The sequence below is a fragment of the Monopterus albus genome, unplaced genomic scaffold (genome assembly GCF_001952655.1).
Source record: "Monopterus albus unplaced genomic scaffold, M_albus_1.0 scaffold227.1, whole genome shotgun sequence".
Lineage (NCBI taxonomy): Eukaryota > Metazoa > Chordata > Actinopteri > Synbranchiformes > Synbranchidae > Monopterus > Monopterus albus.
This window is the reverse complement of record NW_018128107.1, coordinates 602,263-621,409: the sequence shown is the minus strand read 5'-3', so window position 1 is coordinate 621,409 and position 19,147 is coordinate 602,263. Positions and strand designations below refer to the sequence as shown.

Here is a 19,147-nt window from a genome sequence, read left to right as displayed (position 1 = left end):
CAAAAGCACTGTGAAGTCCAAACACACACTCTCTTTATTACCTTTGACCATTTGTTTCTAAACAGGAGAAACAAACGTTAAACACATTAAACTAAACAAGGTACCTGCATGTGTCCCCCAACTGCCTCCTTAAGACCAATTTTTGAAGATATTCCTAGCCTCCATATGAGTTTAATTGGTGTTGAGCTGCAAAAATACCAACAATAGGCCTACCAAATTTCTTCAGTGTGTTTTTTTTGTTTGTGATCACTAATCACGCAGTTTTTTTTCTTTTGGTGGACTTTTTCACAATATTTTCCCAAAATCTTTTTCAGCTTAGTTTCACATTAGGGACAAATTAAACTACACTTTAACACTTCTTGTTCTTGTTCCTCCTCATCATCATCATCATCATCTTTCTTCTTCTTCTTATCACTAGTAGTAGTAGCCTAGAACTACTTTTTGATGTCTTTATTTATTCACTGTTAGTTGTTGCCCTTGTTTTTGACCACTGGATGGTGCTGTTTTATAAGGATAGCAGCTCCATGGCGTTTTGACAGATCCCATATATGGACATTTTTACCATATTAGGACTGACGCATGTGACGCATGACGTAACGGAAGATGTGACCGTGTGCGGGAAAGGCGAACGTTAGAGCAAGGTCCTCCTTTCAGGAGTAATGCACAACTGCTTGTGAAGCTTTAACAAACTGGATGTAATTATCTACAGACAAACCAAACTGACACCCATCGGCGTGTAATGCACAGTTAGAGTCAACATGTAAGTAGTAAAACCCCTGTAATGATTACTATGTCGTGTAATTTAACACGTGCTGTCCAGTCACAAACTTGTGAGAGGCTACAACGTCTCCAGTCTAATCTCTGAGTAGTTTTGTTTTGTGGTACAGTGCGTCTGGGAACACGTGTTACATCTTCCTGGACTTTGTTGTGCTGTAGGACTTAGGTCTTACCTGCAGAGCTTTTACTGATAGGAAACGTAAAGAAACTCGGAGACTGACTTCGGCTTTTGTTTTTATCGCCCGGTAGACTGGGCCAAATTCTTTGGTCACTTTGGAGAGTTTGTCTGTGGGTTAACTGAACATACCACTAATAGCGGGCTTAGCCTATTAAAACTTCACTGCAAGCAGTCAAATTTCAGTCGACACCCCCTGGCTGTTGTGGCTTTTTCCTTGAATTTTATCAGTCATGGTAGAACGTCATTGGTTTATCCCCTGTACACTTCCGTTTTCGTTTAATCCCATTGGATACTTGCATTGTGTGAGTCAGTTTTAAGCCTTTTAGTCAGTTTGTAGTCTATGCGTGAACTGTAAATAAAACTGTTGCATAGGCCTATTAGCAGCAGTTTCGATAGAGGTCTTATCTAGGCTGAAACTGGGTGGGAACAGTAGTCTGACAGAGGGGACAGTCTGCCTTCTGCTGTGAAATCCAAAGTCAGTCCAATTTATTTGGACTGCAGACGTCTGACCAGCAGATGGCGCCTCTCCCAGCATCTCCATGTGTCTGTATCAGTAATATTTTGATTTATGGAAAATGTCCTCCTGCGGCTGATCAGCTGCAGAGAGGCCATAGCAGCCCCTGGTGCTGACTGAATTTAGTGGCTTACCTGATGCTGAACTATGGACCTGAAACAGTCAACTTAAAATGTGTTTCAAAGCAATGCTACCCTGCTTTCAACATAGAGGCTATATGCATATAATAATAGTAGTAGTAGCTGCGCTTTTGCAAGGTCTGGAAGAAGTGCTCAGGTGTAATGTAAGTGTAGCAATACTAGTATAAAAATACTGTTAAAAGTGCTGCATTCAAAATTCTACCAAAGCAAAAGCACAAACATACTTAAAAAAGCAAAATCTGAATTTGCCATTTTTGTAGTGTTAAATAATGGAGCTCTAAAGTCTTGGCAGATGATATTTTTATCTTGTGCACACCACTGTTTGTACACAAGTTATGTGCAGCATGATTTTTAAAATCTTTTCATGGACTTCAGGGTATCTCCTGTTTATCATTCTTATTAGAAACTGATGACTTCTTAGCATAGCTATACCCAACTCCAACCTGAGTAGGTCTAACCAGACAACTCAAAGCGCCAGTGTTGTTATCGGACCATTAATTTATAACAATGCATCATGTTGAGTAAAATAGTCATTCATTTGGCATGGAAAGTCAAGGTAACTAGTACCAATAGCTGTTAAATAATGTAGTGAAGTAATAGTACAGTAGGTCTCTCTGAAATGCATTGGAGTAGAATTACAGCATCAACTGTTATAAGTAAAGTAAGTACTGAAGTACAGTACTTGAATAAAACAAATGTGTTTATTTGATATGAATGCATCTACAATTAAACTATCTTCATTTGTAGTGATCCAGTTCCCTGCAATGTTTCTCTTTTCCTGCAAATCGTTTGTCTGACTAGTTTTTACAGACAGTATTTTTGCTACAGGCCAAATGAAGAGGCAACAAGGGTCTTAGCACTGTGATTATTCTTGATCTGGATTTTATCGCAAAGGAGATTGTTTGTTTGATTATGGCAACATGATCAGCCTGTTGGTTGTGATAAAACTTGAACCAGTCTGCAGTGTTGTTGTAATATTTGCTGTATTTATTCTGTTTGTCTGTTGTGACTGAACAGCTTTATGCCAGTGATATTTTCAGTCTATCATTACCAACTATATTAGTTCCTAATCAAGATATCGTTGGTGTTGTTTCACCATGACTCAACAAAGAGAACACTTTTTTTGCTTTGGTTTTTGCTTTTGGTTCCATTAGTCATATCCTTTTGGGGTCTGGTCAAAAATATGTGTTTACATAACAGAGAGAAAGAACAACATTAGTTGCCAGAAATGTTTTTAATATAGTACAATAATATGGGCAAGACAGATGTCAACATCTTTTTTTTTCACTAATATAATAAATACTGGTCGTCTGTGCCTCATCGAATTAATAACATATATTACTACTGCTACCTCTAATCTCTTATTCATGCCACCAGAACTCCATTTGACGTTTTTTTTGTTGTTGTTGTTTTGTTTTGTTTTTTGAAGGGCAGATGCAGGGACCTTGAAACCCCCCCAGGGGGGCTCAATGTCAGCTATAACAATAGGGCACTATCAGTGCACGGAGCACCAGTGGCAGTCCGGGGCACGCCGCCGCAGCTGTCCTGCTCTCCTCCAATAGATTTAAAGTGAGCGGTCTGGCCGACAATGGAGGCTGGGAGTGGGAGGATCAGCTCGGCACCGATCCTTCTGGCTTTGTTACGCCAGGGAAGCCATTTTGGAAATCTGCTTGTTGTGCACTAGCATAACAGTCAGTGGCTACTTGTAAACTTTGGTGTCCTCCTACTAGAAAATCAGCGCTAGGATCTGTGGGTCCACAGAAATAAATACCCTTTGCGTTTGCGTGCGTCGGGATGTTGGCCAACGTTTGCGCATCTCCAGTGATAGTAACGTGAGGATCTTGTTCCTGTGGATTTCGCTCTTTTAAAAAATAACAACATACATGGACTCTAACCACGCGGGCAAGTTGACATGCTTTTATAAATAATAACATCATAGACGTTAATGCAGCTGGAAATTTCTGTTGTGGTTGTGTCATTTTCTTCTATTGGGGTGTGTTTGTACTTGCTGAGCCCCTTTACCCACAACTGTTTTGACAGCGAACCTCGATCTCAGGCCTTTTTTCTAGGCTGAATTTTACAGACCTGCGACATTACGGGTATGTAATGTAATATCCACCATTAATAGTGGCCGGTGACCGTGTGTAGTAACATGTACGTGTTAAATTTGTCTGTATAATAAGAAACGGGAGTAGTGCGTCGTTGCACAAGCCCGTAAGTCAGCGCGTTCATGAATGACGGACAACAACGGCGTTAATACTCGAAGCCTAAATTTAGCCCTGGCTACGTGAGACTCTTAACAGCTTACACGTCATTTGGCCGGATACTGTGCAGTTATTATTAAACTAAGTGCGTGTTTCAGACGGCACCGGTGTGGAACATTGTCTTGACTGTAGTGGATCAGCCTCAGCCCGCCCGTCGCAGGTGGTGTGCGTAAAGGAGCCAGCAATGGAGTGAAACACAAGGCGGAGAGAAAGGTGTCACTTTGTTGCATGTGCAGACTGGAGGTGTGTGTTTGCAGGGCGCTGTTGTTGGTCAGCCTGTCTCTGATTTTTTAGCTCAAACGTCTAGTGCCACAGTATTATAAAAAGCAGGCTGTTGTCTAAGGGAGGGACACTGTCCTCTCCTGTGTCCCCAGTCCCTGTTGCCGTAGTTCTACCCCAGCTGATGCACTGTATTGGGTGGATATTTAGTTGTGGAGTGCCCACGTTCAGCTCTTATAGCGTGATTTGTTACACCAAAAAACTAATCCTGGCTGAATTAAAGTACTCTCCGTGGCTTTTGGATATTTGTCTCTGTTTATTCTTCTTTCCAGTTTGGAGACTTGACTGCTGATTGAGCTATGATTAAGATTATTAGTTTGGATTTTGGTGCTGGACTTAGGAGAAGTCATTTGTTTTTTGTGCCGCTCCATCTTTGCATTATTTTTGTGTTTGGCTGAAGTTGGAGTGTCCTTTAATGCTCATAATATATGAGGAAGTGTTGGTCACATGGATGGAGTGGTACTGTTTGCAGAGTTGTTAGGATGAGAAAATCCAACAGTCAGATACAGTTATTGCATTCTTTGATATGTAAAGCATGAGTTAAACCTTTTATATGAATGGGCTGTAATCATCCTATTTTACCTGCATTTCTATAGATGACTTTTGCAAGCTATTAAGTAGACTTGGTCATTTTGGCCTCTCGCAGCCGGTACTCTCAGTTGGCAGTTTATTATTTATTACACCTAAATCAAACTAAGCCAGCCTAATATAGCAGTGCTGCAACAACCTGTTATAATAGTGAAAATGTTCAGTTTGATGGAGGTTTAATTGTATGGTTCTTTTAGAGGATGTAGTTTATGGTGCTACTGAACTATACTGCATTAGACAGAGAGGTGTTTTGGTTATTCAGGCTTATCACTAATATAAATGGGGCGGACACAATAGAAATTCCTGTCATTATAACAGTATTTCCTATAAAATGACCAGCGTTAACTAACAGTAGACAGAGAGGTGTTTTGGTTATTCAGACTTATACCTAATATAAATGGGGCGGACACAATAAAGATTCCTGTCATTATAACAGTATTTCCTCTAAAATGACCAGCGTTAACTAACAATGTTTCAATACAGAGTGAACATTATGACCATCATAAAGATATCGTAGCACTGTTGTATTACACTGCATTAGGTTTAGCTAGGTGTATATAAGAAGCTAGCAACTGGTTGTATTATGGTAACATGGTATTTATTTGCTCAGCCTGAAGGCTCCACTATGAGAAGCTCATCCCTCTGGGTTGTTTCCCGCCTGCTGCCTGTAACTCTGCCCCACCCCTTGCTGTGTTACTTGGTTTCATAATACTGCCTTTCCTGTGTGTGGAGCGTGCCCAAGCAGTCACTGTAGGAATAGCTGGCCTGGTGAGGAGTCTCCTTAATGCGAAGGCGAGAGAGGATCATCAATCTCTGTGTCCTGTCTCTACCAGCCATTCCGGTTAGTTGTCATCCGTTTGCCGACCAGAGAAGAAAAGACAATTCATTCATTGCAGCGTCATTGGCGTCTGCGGCTTCTGTCAACAGCCAGACAACATGCAGGAAGAGGTTGGCCAACTCCCATCCACAGTAGTATTGTTGTGTTCCTGGGGAAAAGGGGTGTCCAGCGACTCTCGTTATGTACTACGTGGGCAGTGTTCTCTGACATGGTTGTAAACAGTAACTGGTGGTTGTGCTTTCATGGAGAGCAGCCCAGTGGATAGTGCTACGTTTTTTTTGGGAAGAGGCATGTGATTATTTTTTTTATTTTTTATTTTTTTATTTTTTATTTTTTTTCCCCGATTTGTATGGAATGTAATGTGTAGCTGCAGTTCTGAATTTAGTTTTTAAAATACAGTGGCAGAACTTGAGCTTGTTAGTAGAACTAAACTGCAGGAGACAGGCTGGTCAAAGCAGTGCATGCACTTTCAGGAGTTTGTATGAAAGTTAGTTTGTGCTTGTTATCCCCCCTCTACCATGTTAGCTTTGGCTTTAAGGAGTCCTGTTGCACCCTGACTCTTGCAGCCTAAACAAAGAAGAATGACCATGGATTTTTCCCAACTGCACACATATACACCGCCACAGTATGCTCCAGAGAACACCGGCTATACCTACTCTCTCAGGTGAGACCTCAAGCGCTGTGCTGTGCAGCATCCAGCAGTCAGATTTAGAGCCTGCCTGTCACTCGAGGCAGCTCAGAGAATTAACTCAGAATTGATCTAAATTGTCTTTGAGACCCTGCTGTTGCATTTTAATCCCCTTTAAGGCTTTGCAAGTTTAGCATCAACCAGCTAATTCATATTCTGTTTGCTCTTGTCTTGTCTTCCCTGAGCACTATATGCTGTCAACCTTAATGCTGTTATAATAATGGTTGCCAGTTCACTTAGGTCATTATGACAGTGAAATATAATGAAATCTGTGGTTTTGATGACTCAGTTTCTAATGATTCGTTTGGTGTGTATGCGTACAGGGAATTTGGGGATACTTGACTTGGATAAACTCTAGATTTCTCCATACAGTACTTTTTAATGCTGCAGCCTTTTGCAGCTTGTGACAAGTTAAAAGCATCACTATCAGTCTTGGGTTTACAGTGCCCCTGTAACACCTGACTCTCCCATCATGCTCCTCATCCATTCATTTCTTCGTTCGTCAGGCTCTTGGTCATCACAGCTCGTACTGTAGGTGTGGTCGACACTTCACGAAGAAGGTCTGAGCATGTGCAGGAATGTTGTTGTGTCCTGTGCTGTCACTGTTGATGTCGGCAGCTCTCAGAGCACAGAGAGGCATGTGGGTGTGTAGGACATGAGGTGAAATATCACCCTGCGCTTAACTTGGTTTACGACTTTAGAGAAAGAATTTATTATGTGTCTTCTGGGGGTGGAGGCCTTCCATCCATTAAGTGAGAGTATGCATGTGCCTCGTTAAAAAAACAGTTTGAACACGGACCATTGGGTTAACAGCTGAAGTAGAAATGCAGAGCACAATGTGAAACTGCTGCCAACAGACCTTTCTGCTCAGGTGAGGTTGCAGTCTCTTTAAATAATTGTGTCTCTGGCACACATGTGGCAGTTGTATTAGTCGCCTGCTATATTTATTGTCAGCAGGCAGTGTTTATATTTTATAGGTTGTGAGCACAACATTGGTGCACAGTGCCTGTTGGGTGCTTTCATGTTGATGCAGAATGGCAGGTAATACTGTGGAACTCAGAGTAGACGTGGAAGATACATGACCAAGTAGCAACCTAATATCCTACTGATATACATGACCAAGTAGCAACCTAATATCATATCATATCATATTCAGGTCAGTTTTGTAGCATCCGAAGTACATTGCAGATCTGTGAACTCCAGTCTTGGTAAATAGTCTGATGAGTGACACTGAGGCAAAGTGAGATGAATGTACAAAAGGTTGTTTGACAGCCTGCTGGAATCTGCCAGGTAGGCTGAAAGGCTGGAACAAGCTAATCATGTTCTGTTGGATACAGTCAGTTGAGAGGCTATTAATTAACCTGACAGTCACAACTGTGACCTTGATCCCGGGATTAGACTAAGAGTTTATGCTTCTTGACTAGCATGCTGAGAGATCTGTGTTTATTAACCTGTGTTGACTGCAGCTGAGAGGCTAATGAAACGAGAGAGAGAGAGAGTTGCATGTCTTTGTCTGAGCCTATATTCTAAGTAAATATTCCAAGTTCAGATTATCAACCTCTCTGTGTGACACAGCTGATTGTGTTCAGACAGTTGAGGGTGTCTGTATAACTGTATGTGTGCATGATCGTCACTGAACACAAGAGAGAAGTGTAGAGGCTGACGGAGTCAGGTGACAGCAACCGTTGGCCCATCTGTTACAAACACTCAAAAGAGCAGCGACAAGTTTTGTGGCATTGAATAGTCCAAAGAATAAGAGGGAGAGGAGGCCAGACAATCATGTTCTGTTTCCATCCACACTCTGAGCTCTTTGGAGCCTCACGCATATCATGGAGTCCATTATTATATGGACCACCAACCTCGTGTTAATGAATTTAATACTGTAAATATAGCAATGGAAGAAGCCTTTTTAATAACCTGACAAGGTTTTTTTTTATTACTGAACTGGGAGGTGTCTGTGCTCTCAGTTCCTCACAGCTGCTCTCATTCTCCTTTTGTAAGGCTGTACCAGACCAAGGGTTTTGTCAGTGTGTATACATACTGTATATACACACTGGGCTATATATATATATATAGCCCACGATGGCCTGCATGTTAGAGAAGTACAGCACTGATAAATGTTAATGATTTGCATCCTAGCTGGAAAGTTTCACCGTGGTTGTTTATAGCCTGCAGCCTGACTGCACCCATGTCCTCACTGAAAGTAGTGAGCTGTGTATTCACTCACACAGGCCCTTCATATTATATGAGGGTGGAAGTCGGTCAGTAGAGTTGGGGTGTCTGGAGTTTTTTTTTTTTTTTTTTTTCAAGATTTTTCACTGATAGGAGATGAGGGCTGTGCCAACAAAAAAAGCTGTGAATTTGTCCCAGACTTTAACATGAATCTGACAAGAGTATATGAAACATAGAAAGTGCTTTCACATTTGTATGTTCTGCAACACAGAGTTCTGCGTTCTGCAGGCGTGAGCTGAGTGCACTGGGGACTAGTTAGACAGCTGTTCACGCTGCTGTCACAGCTGGCCTGTGTGTGTTGTAGCACATGCACCTCTGGTCAAGTGCCAAAGGAATGACAGCAGCTGGATATTGGAGAGTCGGCCTGTGTAGTAGTTATTCCTCGTGAAGGTCCCAACACTGCAGGTATTTCTGTAACTGCTCTACTTTTCATGCAGTATTTTAAAAAAACCTGGCCGTGTCTTGTTGCGTGGCATATGCTGAGATATTGTACATGCCAGAGGTGTTTCTGTCTTAGCCAGGCTTGCGTTCTTTTGTGCATCTGACAGCTGAATGTGGTACTTGTCCAGCTTCTGTTACTGATCGGTCTTCCTCAAGCCAGGGAGCTGTTTAGAGTGGTCTCCATGGCGACTATGGCAACACGAAACGGCACACTATATAGTGTGGATGTCACAGAGAGCAGAAGGAAAGTAGCGTCTGCCGGAGGGAAAATCAGGGTGGGCTGTAATGACACTAATCACAGTGCCAAGTCCTACCATTGATGGTTAGATGGAAATTCGAAGGCTCTCCACTCGGTTCCTGACTCGCAGTTCTTGGCCTCTGATAAATATACGCCTCAGCACTTCAGGGGAAAGAAGACTTTCAGAGGAGGGCAGTGTGCGCTACATTTGTATTGTAATTTGGTATTTTCCTACAGATTTCTGAGGCTCTCACAGCTGAATTTCAGGGAGTAAAACCAAGTACTGTATAAATTCAGTAAACACAGTGTGGTTCTACAGTGTCATAGGGAGCAGATTTAGGTCAATTGTATGGAACAAAATAATCATTGCACTTCAAATTGCAGCATTGCACGTCTCCAAAATTGATTGTTGCTGGCACTGAGCATTAACATTTTTAGTTACAGTGCAGTGACCTCAAATTTGCTTGTGCTTGCAATATTCCCACATCGCGTTTTCAGAGACGAGGAAGAAAAGCATGATGTTGTGATTGATTATCAAGCCAAGCAAACAAAATGCAACCTCCATGCACGAGATTGCAGTTGACATCCTTGCTGGTAGAAGACATCATAGATGTCTCACTCTAGGCTGTTTACATTTGCAAGCATGAAGTTTTGCTGCATGTACAGAAACTGGTTCATGTTTTAATCTGATACATACACGTAAATTGAGAAACTCTTGAGTCATGCTGTACACCCTGGCTAAGTAACACGTTTTTCAGTGACTTTGGCTGTTTTTTTGGAACAACATGCTTCCTCGCCTTGAAGAAAAGGTTCCTTTGTGTGTGTGAATATAGGGTGTTTTATTTTTTTTGCAAGCTTCGAGAAGGCTTTTGAAACCACACTTGTGGTTTTGAAACTGAGATTTGCAACCCACATGGTTTCTATAATCTCTAAGATCTCTCTACAACAGTGTGTGAGAGAGGCTGCAAATGGTAGCCAATGTTTTTTGTTTGTGGGGCAAGTGCGTTACTAGTTGCGCTCACTCCAGCAGACCCGAATCCCAGAACTTCAGATGAGCTCCTATTATTTTAAGCCCAGTTTCTGTACTTGTAGTATTTATCAGAAAGGTGATCCTTTTTTTTCTTATTTATTTTGACAGTGTTGTTCCCTGTAGAGGTCTAGAAAAGCATCAGCTGTTGCTCATTTTATATATTTTGTTGAATTTATTAGAGTTGAAACAACTAGTTAATTGATGGGTCCACACCGAATGACCCCAGGTAACCTCACTGTCGTGTTCCAGTGGAAAGGTGTTTCAAACAAGCTGAAATGATTAGTTGGTAGCCAGATAACAATTAAACTGACAAACAATTTTGGATTTATTACTCATTTAAGTAATTTTTCAAGCAAAAATAATCCTTTTACAGATTCTACATCATTTTATTAGGATTTCCAGGTTTCTTTCTCTTATGTGATGGTAAACTGAATATCTTTGGACTTTAGACTTTGTTTGACAGAAGGAATCTGAGCGTATCATCTGGGTTTGAGTTAATTGTCAGAAGCATATTTCACTGTGTCCTGACATTTTATTGATCATCAGTTAATCTGCATATTACTTTCTCTATTAATCAATAGAGAAAACAGTCACTAGTTGCTGTCCTAACTTTTGACCTTCACACATCCTTCAGATACCTCATATTTACACGTTCAAACCAGAGAGCCGTTCGATGTCATTTTGACCTGTTCAGATGCAAAGTACATCTGCTGTGTAGGTGATAAAGAACCGGGTCATTGTCCTTGTGAATAAACGTGTTGTTTACGCGATGTCTCATTGTGTTCCTTCCTTATGCATTGTGATGGGGTCTCTTTATTTTGCATATACAATGCAAAGCAGGCAGTAAGTGTTTGAGTGGGTGGCTTCTTGCTTCAGTGGCAGCAAACCAAAGCCGGTGGAGTTGTAGCCGCACCAAGAACATTGTTACTAGCGTTACTTTTTCTTTGTCGGCTCACTGGCTCTGCGGATAGATTAAAAAAACAGATGTCAAACTAGTTTTACGTCAGTTGTTTTGGCAGCTGCTTTGACCCCCACACTGCTGCAAAAACATCTAGTTTCTTGTTGCCTTCAGGGTTGATGAGCTGGAATATAGAAGTTGTGATGGTGTTTCCCACCCAGGGGCAGATATTTGATCAGTCGTGTGAACCTGAATAAATGATCCAGTCACTCAACTGGAGGCTGTCTGGAAGAGCTGATCCCTTTCCAGTTGTGCATGCTGTCCGTGAACTGATGTTTTTTTTTTTTGTTGTTTGTTTGTTTGTTTGTTTTTCTTAAGCCTGAGTGACATACATCAGACTGTAATGTCTGACATGAGTGGAATTTGCTTTAATAACTGTTTGAGGAACTGACCTGTGCTTATGTTTTTCTTCATTTCTTTGATTGATGCTTTGGTTTATTGGCAGAAAATAGCAGAAAATGCTCAACATGGTATCAGAGCTCAATTAGAAATAGCTTGGTTTGTCTGTTTGCTGTCATAGACTATAAAAGGAAACAAATATAATCAATAATTCATTAAGGTGGGTTGTTTTATAGATTGTAAACAGTAGTTTATGAAGTGCATCTTGATCTCAGTGCATGGCCATTTATTGTGGGATCATGCATTGTGATAGCACTATTCTCTGATTCCCACTGACCTTGAACCCCATCATGTGTGTTACTCTACATAATAAATGCTAAACCTAAGCCAATAAAATGTAGAGCCCTTTCTGATCAGATTGTCTGGACTTGTGCAGGTGTCTGTGGCCACTGACTGTGGGAAGACTATACAGGCCTAATGCCTGTTATGTAAGGAGAGATTTCAGGGAGCTGAATGTGAGGATGGAAGTTTCCTCCCTCTCTCTCTTTCTCTACACCATGTCTTTCTTTTTGTCTGTGTCGTCTTCACTCACTTCTGAAGGCACAGTGTCCGTCTCTATTTCAATGAGGTGGTCTGTGGGAGTCGCGTTGGAGAGAGAGATCAGTTTGGATACCAAGAAAAACTGAAAAGTAAACTAATTAAGCATTGTTTAGAGTTTCTGAGCTTAGAAAGTCTGAGATCTGCACGTTGCTAGATTTTAAACACTGTTTTAGTTTAAGTTTGTTTAGTTTGAGGGCGATTTCACCAGCACCACAGGGAGATGCATGCTTTGTTTTGTAAAACCCAGATATGGGATAGTGTTGTTTAAACAAAGGTCTATATGATTGCTCATGAGTTGTCAGACAGCGCAGCACCTTTTCACTAATGTTTGTACCTGGCTGTAGGCTACACAGACAGGTACGTCGTCTTTCTCAAACACGCCCTGTACAGGGCTGCTACACGTAGGCACTCTCAGTGACTGCTGAGCCACTGGTATGGTAAACTTAGTTGTGTGTTTGTATAACCCTATTGTAGGAAATTGATTCTTCAAAGTCTGAAACTCTCCCTTCAAAGCAAACAGAGATGAACTCTGCACTGCCAAGATTTCAATTTCAAATTTGAGTCCGACTAGCAGTGCTGTACGTGTAAAGGAAGATTGGTTGTGTTAGATATTAGTAAATCGGTTAGATAATTGTTAGACATTAATGTGTTGAATCAGGCGTGTTAGTAATGCAGTTTAGTAAGATTTAAAGTCTGCTCTAGTTTGTTTTGTTTCAAGGTTAGCAGACAGAATGTTGATTCTGAAAAGTGAACCATAGGTACTTATGACACCAATTCTTTTCCTGTATTAATCTTGTATTAGAATATTATGTCTGAATAAATGAATGAATGCCTTAGCGACACACCATGTGACAACATACACACACACATTGAAATTCTTCATTTTGTTATGACTAGGTAAAAATGCAGCTGCTCAAAGCATGTGGGGCACTAGATAAGAGATGGAGTCTTTGAATTGACTTCATCTGGGGATATTTTTGGTAATCTTTCTGGGTAAGGGGTTAGCCTAAACCTTATAGATGTATTAGGTTCTGTGTGGCGGGGGGAAAAAAATCCACTTTCCAGCGGCATGTGTGTGTATCTGGAAAAGAGAGCAACCTGGGTCGTGTTTGTAATTTTGCTTGTGGTTAAAATAAATAAACCAGCACTAGATGAAGAAAGACGGACTCCTTTGTTATTCAGAGCCGTCCAATTAAAGAACTGGGGTACTGCAGTTGTTCTGTTTATCTGGCCCACCTGTAGTCTGCTTCTGGTTTGTCATTTGAGGTCTCCATGTTCTCTCTCTAGTGCTGGGAGCCACAGTGATTGACCTCACCTCTTTTCAGCTGTCCTTACATGGCCTCTTGATCTATTGGCAGTGTGAAACAGTTCATCTCAGCCAGTTCAGTACAAGAGACACAGAGTATATGGTCAGCACTTTGATGCAGATACATTTGTTGTTTAACTGTACAGCTCAATTTTACTTAATGTTTTGATTGTACATAATGATGCCTGTCAGTAAAGTTGCATGATTTGGTATTACTAACATTAAGTGGCCCTACAGGCTCTTTGGCAAATGCTTAGAAGCTACGTCTGCCCGTGGTTGGTTCACCGGATACAGAGGGAATGGTGCCAGTTGGCGCAGCAGGAAAAACGAGGATGAAAGCACATAATCAGCTCTCAGTGGGAATGTGTAGTCCTCAGGTTTTAGAGCCAGGGTGCAACATGCACAGTACATGTACACATCCACACATTCATCTACATACTGCTGATATTGCTCATTGCTCATACATTCATATGGTCCTGTTTGCAAGACTCTGCCTTGACACCGAGCCACTGCTGTGCAGCAGTCACTTTCTCTGAGCCAGCAGCTCTCAGTCAAACAGGGAAGCTCCCTCCTCCTAACAGGAAGTTTATTCTCTGTCCTCCAGTGACTGATAAAGTGCTTTGCCCTTCCTCTTCATCCACCTTCTCTTGCATGTCTGTGGAGTTATTCTCTGCCTGACTTGCTGTAGCTGAACCACGTCCTGAGGAGTGTACTCGCCCTGCAAAGAAAGTGTGGTCAGGTCATTTCAGTTCAGTTTGTCACATCATACTACTGTTGTCAGCTGTAGGTATACACAACTCGGTCTTTAAAAAGAGTGGCTTTATGCTGCACGCAGAGTTTTACGTGCTTAGCGAGATACTGAACAGTCTTATTTTAGGCATTATTTATGTTTACACCAGCATAGCAGGATTATAGAAATGTGATTTTTTATAATGGTTCCAGTGAATTTCGCAATTGCTGCCCTGTTGCCTGTTAGTCATATTTGCCTATTCTGCCAGGTGGGTGTGGCCCTGTGAGTCAGAGCTGCACATTGTAAAGCCAAAATGTGCAACATTTGTGTTAGCGTTTCCACTTCAGTTGGCTTTGAATTGTGGTGAGCGGAGTAAGTTTTCAGCCTACTTGCAGACTTTGGGATGTTTTCTTGGTTTCTATTTCCAGTTTGATTTTCAGAGACGCACTGCGCCTGTTGTTTTGTTGTTTTCTCATTCCCTTGCTGAGTGAGTCACTTCCTGTCAGGCCCATATCTGTTGCAGAGAACATCACCACAGCTCTGTAACAACGCCAGCTTGTCCCTGTGTTTTGTTTGGTTTTGCACATCAGGAGTATGTGTTCAGTGTTGATACGAGTTGCCCGAGAACAAATTGTTGTCTCAAAATGGATCTGTGCAGCAGACATAAAAAATGTCCCACCCTGTGATTGTCAGTAATTAGCTCCTTTCATCAGACCTCCCTTTTCCCCTGCTTTCTAACTTTCCTGCTCTTTCTGCTCCACTCTCCCCCCTCCTGTCTCTCAGCTCCAGCTACTCCACAGCAGCATTAGAGTTTGAGAAGGAGCACCAGATTGCTCCCGTTTACGAGTCGCCCAGGATGTCACGGCGGAGCCTGCGTTTGCAGACCAGTGCTGGTCACTATGGCAACAAGAGCCTGGTTGATTACTCCCAGAACCCCAGCAGCTACATGAGCACCAGGAGAGAGACACGGTCAGACTAGTAATGTTGGCTTACCAAATAGTATCGGTAAATGTCTTATTTGTGTGTCTGAACACGATTCATACGTGTCATACTCGTATACATTCAACACAGTTTTATTAGTTTAGTGCCAAATCACAACAAAGGTTTTCTCAGGACACTTTACAAAGTAAGGTCTAGACCTTACTATTAGAGGAAAAACCCAACAAATCCCCCTTGAGCAAGCACTTGGCAGCCAAACTCACAGCTCTACCTGTTCGTCTGCTCTTCAGGGAGGTGCGGAGCAGAAGGCAGCAGTCCGCTTCCAATTCCTTGTCTTTATCTCTGAGCCAAGCTGACACACCACGGAAAACCCTCACCTTCTCAGCTGCTAGTACTCCAGTTAACAGCAGCTTTCAGGGGAGCAACACAGTGTGTGATGCCTCTCAGCACACCTCCGTCCTGGATCAGTCCCACCTGAGACAGCGCACCGTCACCACAACCACCACCAGCAGCAGCAGCTCTGTGCCTGTGGATGGTCACTGGGGTCAGTTGTTGAAAGTATAGCTTTTAAAAATCTCAATAAGGAAATGCCTTTGCAAAATTCAAACATTATTTGAGCATCTTTTCATTGAATCCACCATGCAGCATGTGTGTAATTTATTTAGTGAGGGCCTCAGTTCCTCTAGAGGGTATCCTACAGTATTTGAGTGATTCCTTGAGTATGGATTGTTATATACTCTAAATTAAACCAGCCAGCCACGTGTAAAAGAAGAAAAATTAGCTTTCTGTGTTGTTGAATTAATAACTCTTACATCTCTCTCCACATACTCTTCTCCTTCAGGGAGGAGCTCCACAACACACCACGGTTCAGGTGTCAACGGTGATGCCAGTGTGTCAAAGTCACACACGTCGCTTGCAAATGGTTACATCTGCCATGACTGCTCTTTACACTCTCAGACGATGGATTCCTTTATCACACAGTCTTCATCATCATCTCAGGGTGCAGAAGCCTCCACAGATGCCCTCTCCTCATCATCTTCACCACTCACAAGTATTTACTCCAGAGACCGGAGTCAGAGGAACAAGACAGGTTAGAAACTGTCCTGTTGGACTGAAATGTCATATTTACAATGCTGACTGCTGTTCCTCCTTGCATCTGTTTGTTTAAATGTTGAAATTATTGGAGGTGGAAGTTGAAAGACCCGTGCATCCACATCTTAAGTTGTGATGCTGGGAATATAACTGGTACTGATATCTCTTTCCAGGCGTCCTGGTCTCTATGTCAAACATGTGTATGCACTACAGCAAACGAGCCGTGGCTCCCATAGTGTCCTTAGTCACCCTGCTCTTCAACAATGTGCTCTGGCTGGGTTCAAGGGCCAAGAGCACTTCAAGAAAAGGTATACGGCAGGAGACGTCTGTCCTCTTTTTCTTCTTCTGTCTTTTGCAGTGGTAGATTTTTAAGATTCTCAGTGATCTTGGGGGAAAGCTGATAGATTTTAGGTTAATCTTTTTTTGCAGCTAATTTCAACATCTTCACTCCCTGCTGGTTTCTGCCTGAGCAGGCTTCTCCTCATCACTCGGTCATGGTCTGATCTATTTCACATGTAGCCTTATTAGCTTTTCTTTCATTGAGCTTTCCATAGCTTCCTGTCATTATCCTTTAAGGGTATCTCCAGGAGATCTTTTTGTCATCCACTTCACTTCCCCCTCATTCTATCATCCATATACAGTATATTTGTATGTTTCTGTCTCTAACCATGACTGAAGTGAATGTTTTGACTAACGGTCATTGTGTCAGCAGGTGTCCTTGTATGGATTTCGGACTCAATGAGACAAGTTGTGTCCTCCAGTTTGTCCCAACTGTGGCTGTTTAAGCAGACCACTCTCCACAGGATGGTGGGCTACAGGGCTAATGGCTATGAAGGACAAGGAGCCGGCCATGACTGCAAAGGTTCTGACCTCGTCTGCTGCTCTTCTATTAATAAACTGTCACATTTTTCTCCTCCTTAAATGCTTAATTTTCTGTTTAAGAAGAAAGAAGCTTCATATTGGGTTTCTTTTAAAGAGGGATTTTAATTTGAAAAATCTCCATCTCCCTGTTTCTCTCTCCACCCAGCCTCCACTTTCACACTTTTGCTTTCTATTTATGAAGGAGGAAGTGTGCTAGAAGCAAAATTTAAACTGTAGGCCTACTCCAATCAAACCACCATTGCCTGAATTGACCATTTAAAGAAGAACTAATCCCTTACTCGTTGTTAACTCTACAGTTTCTAAGCCCCTCAGATGTGATGTGCAGACAAACTAAATTCAATATTTGGTTAACATGCAGCTATTTCCACCTACTGTGTGTTTAGTGACAGTAGTTTCTGGGTGTACAAGGTCAGTTTTATTTCTAGTATGCTGCCGGCTCTTTTCACAGCTGCAGAAGAACTTTATCAACTCTGAAGAATAAGTTTCACCACATTTCTTTATTCCTCTTTCTAGCAGTTACCACTGTATTTACTTAACTGTTTTCATGCACCTCTAGTTCTCAGAGAGAATAGAGACATAGAGCTCTTCTGCCATCACTTGTTGACGTGTTTAGGTCATCTTCCTAATCCAACATCCTTTCTGTCATAATCCCCCCCCCCCAGCATGTTTTTGTTATGTCAATAAATGTGTTGCTTGTATGTTGCAGCACACTCAAGTTTCTGTGGAAGCATGAATGTGAAGGATCTGGTGACTGAAGATGAATCACATCTCACTTTCAATGGTTCCCTGTGTAAGCAGACACACACACACACACACACACACACACAGACATGTTCTCTCTTTGTCAGTACTCGTTGCCGTGATTGAGTTAATAATATGCATGACCTGTGTGAGGATCGGTGATCAGAGGTTGTGTGAACTGTTTTGACGAGTCAGCAGCCTTTTCACCATCATGACCTGCAGATGCTTCTCTTTTAGTTAAGTCTGTACCCCAGACTTGTTTCCAGAGACCAGTTTAACACCAAAACTTAACATAAGTACCGACTCCAAACATAACAATTCCATGTCCTTGTCAAAACAGTATAACAGATAACAGATGTGACAGAAGAGGCCAGATAGCTGTAGGCAGTTACAGTTAACCACTCACCAAATTAAGAATAATACAAATCAAATACAACAGATGTGAATTAAGAATAATACAAATCAAATACAACAAACATGAATGACACATGCAAAATAAACAGAGGATTGCAGCTCCAACTGGCTGACAGTAGTCAGCTTTTTGGGCTATTAGGTCACCCTGGAGTTTAGGAAGAGCCACGTTCAACTAATGTGACCAGTAAAAAGTGGAGAGAAAAGCGGTTAAAGGCATTTGATAGTCAGGAGACACAGCTGTGAAATGACACCACGGGCAAAGGATTTTCATCATCATGGTGTGTCATCACACATATTGCAGAAGGTGCAGTGTCTGTGCAAGTGGCCCAATGATTTGTTTGTATTTATTTGATTTGTATGCATGCAGTTTATTTTTGTTCTGCTTAGTTCCTTTGCATAATTTTATTTGGTTTTCTTATAACATGTTCGCAAGTTCATGCACACATCATTTGTTTTTGTTTTCTGTTTGCCTGCTATTCATCATTTCCGCTTGGACAGGTGATGACTGTAAAGGGAAGCAGTATTCTGAGACACGCACCGTCCTCCTCACACAGTCCCCCCAGCCCCGAGGCCTAGTGGGGGCTCTGTGCAGCCTCCTAGCTTACACAGGTTAACCAATGTTCCTCAAAAATGTTGCTGACAGTCTGTAAATACTGTTATAAGAATAAGTCTAGGACTAGTACATTTAATACCTGTTTGTAGATCAGGACCTCTCTCATCTACAGTTAATCAATTAAAATTCCCCCCTTTCTTCTTGTCTACCAGGTTACTGCCTCCTCCAGCCTGGTTACTGTGTGGTGAGAGCAGGCAAAGCTTTGGGATCAGGGGTTGGGACAGTGGCTCAGAAGTTGCTCTCACTGCTCTGGATGCTCCTGGCAGCACCAGGTTGGTGGCACTTTTTTCTCCTGCTTTCTCCTGTCTTAATCTTGTTGGGCAGCA

General features: G+C 42.0%; 1 protein-coding gene across 9 annotated transcripts in view; it reads left to right on the top strand.

The window, feature by feature from the left end:
• The first annotated feature begins 590 nt into the window (after positions 1-590).
• The window catches only part of LOC109971551 (SUN domain-containing protein 1-like), a 25,223-nt gene continuing 6,666 nt past the window's right edge, over positions 591-19,147 (top strand). Inside the window, exons 1-10 of one of the 9 annotated variants that reach the window (XM_020619880.1) lie at positions 3,183-3,511; positions 6,145-6,242; positions 14,924-15,109; positions 15,370-15,623; positions 15,921-16,169; positions 16,345-16,479; positions 16,884-17,033; positions 17,760-17,843; positions 18,707-18,817; positions 18,974-19,093. In XM_020619880.1, coding sequence (XP_020475536.1) covers positions 6,160-6,242; positions 14,924-15,109; positions 15,370-15,623; positions 15,921-16,169; positions 16,345-16,479; positions 16,884-17,033; positions 17,760-17,843; positions 18,707-18,817; positions 18,974-19,093 — 1,372 coding nt within the window. In that variant the 5' untranslated portion in view covers positions 3,183-3,511; positions 6,145-6,159. The other 8 variants (XM_020619882.1, XM_020619881.1, XM_020619886.1 and 5 more) reach the window with 8 other exon arrangements.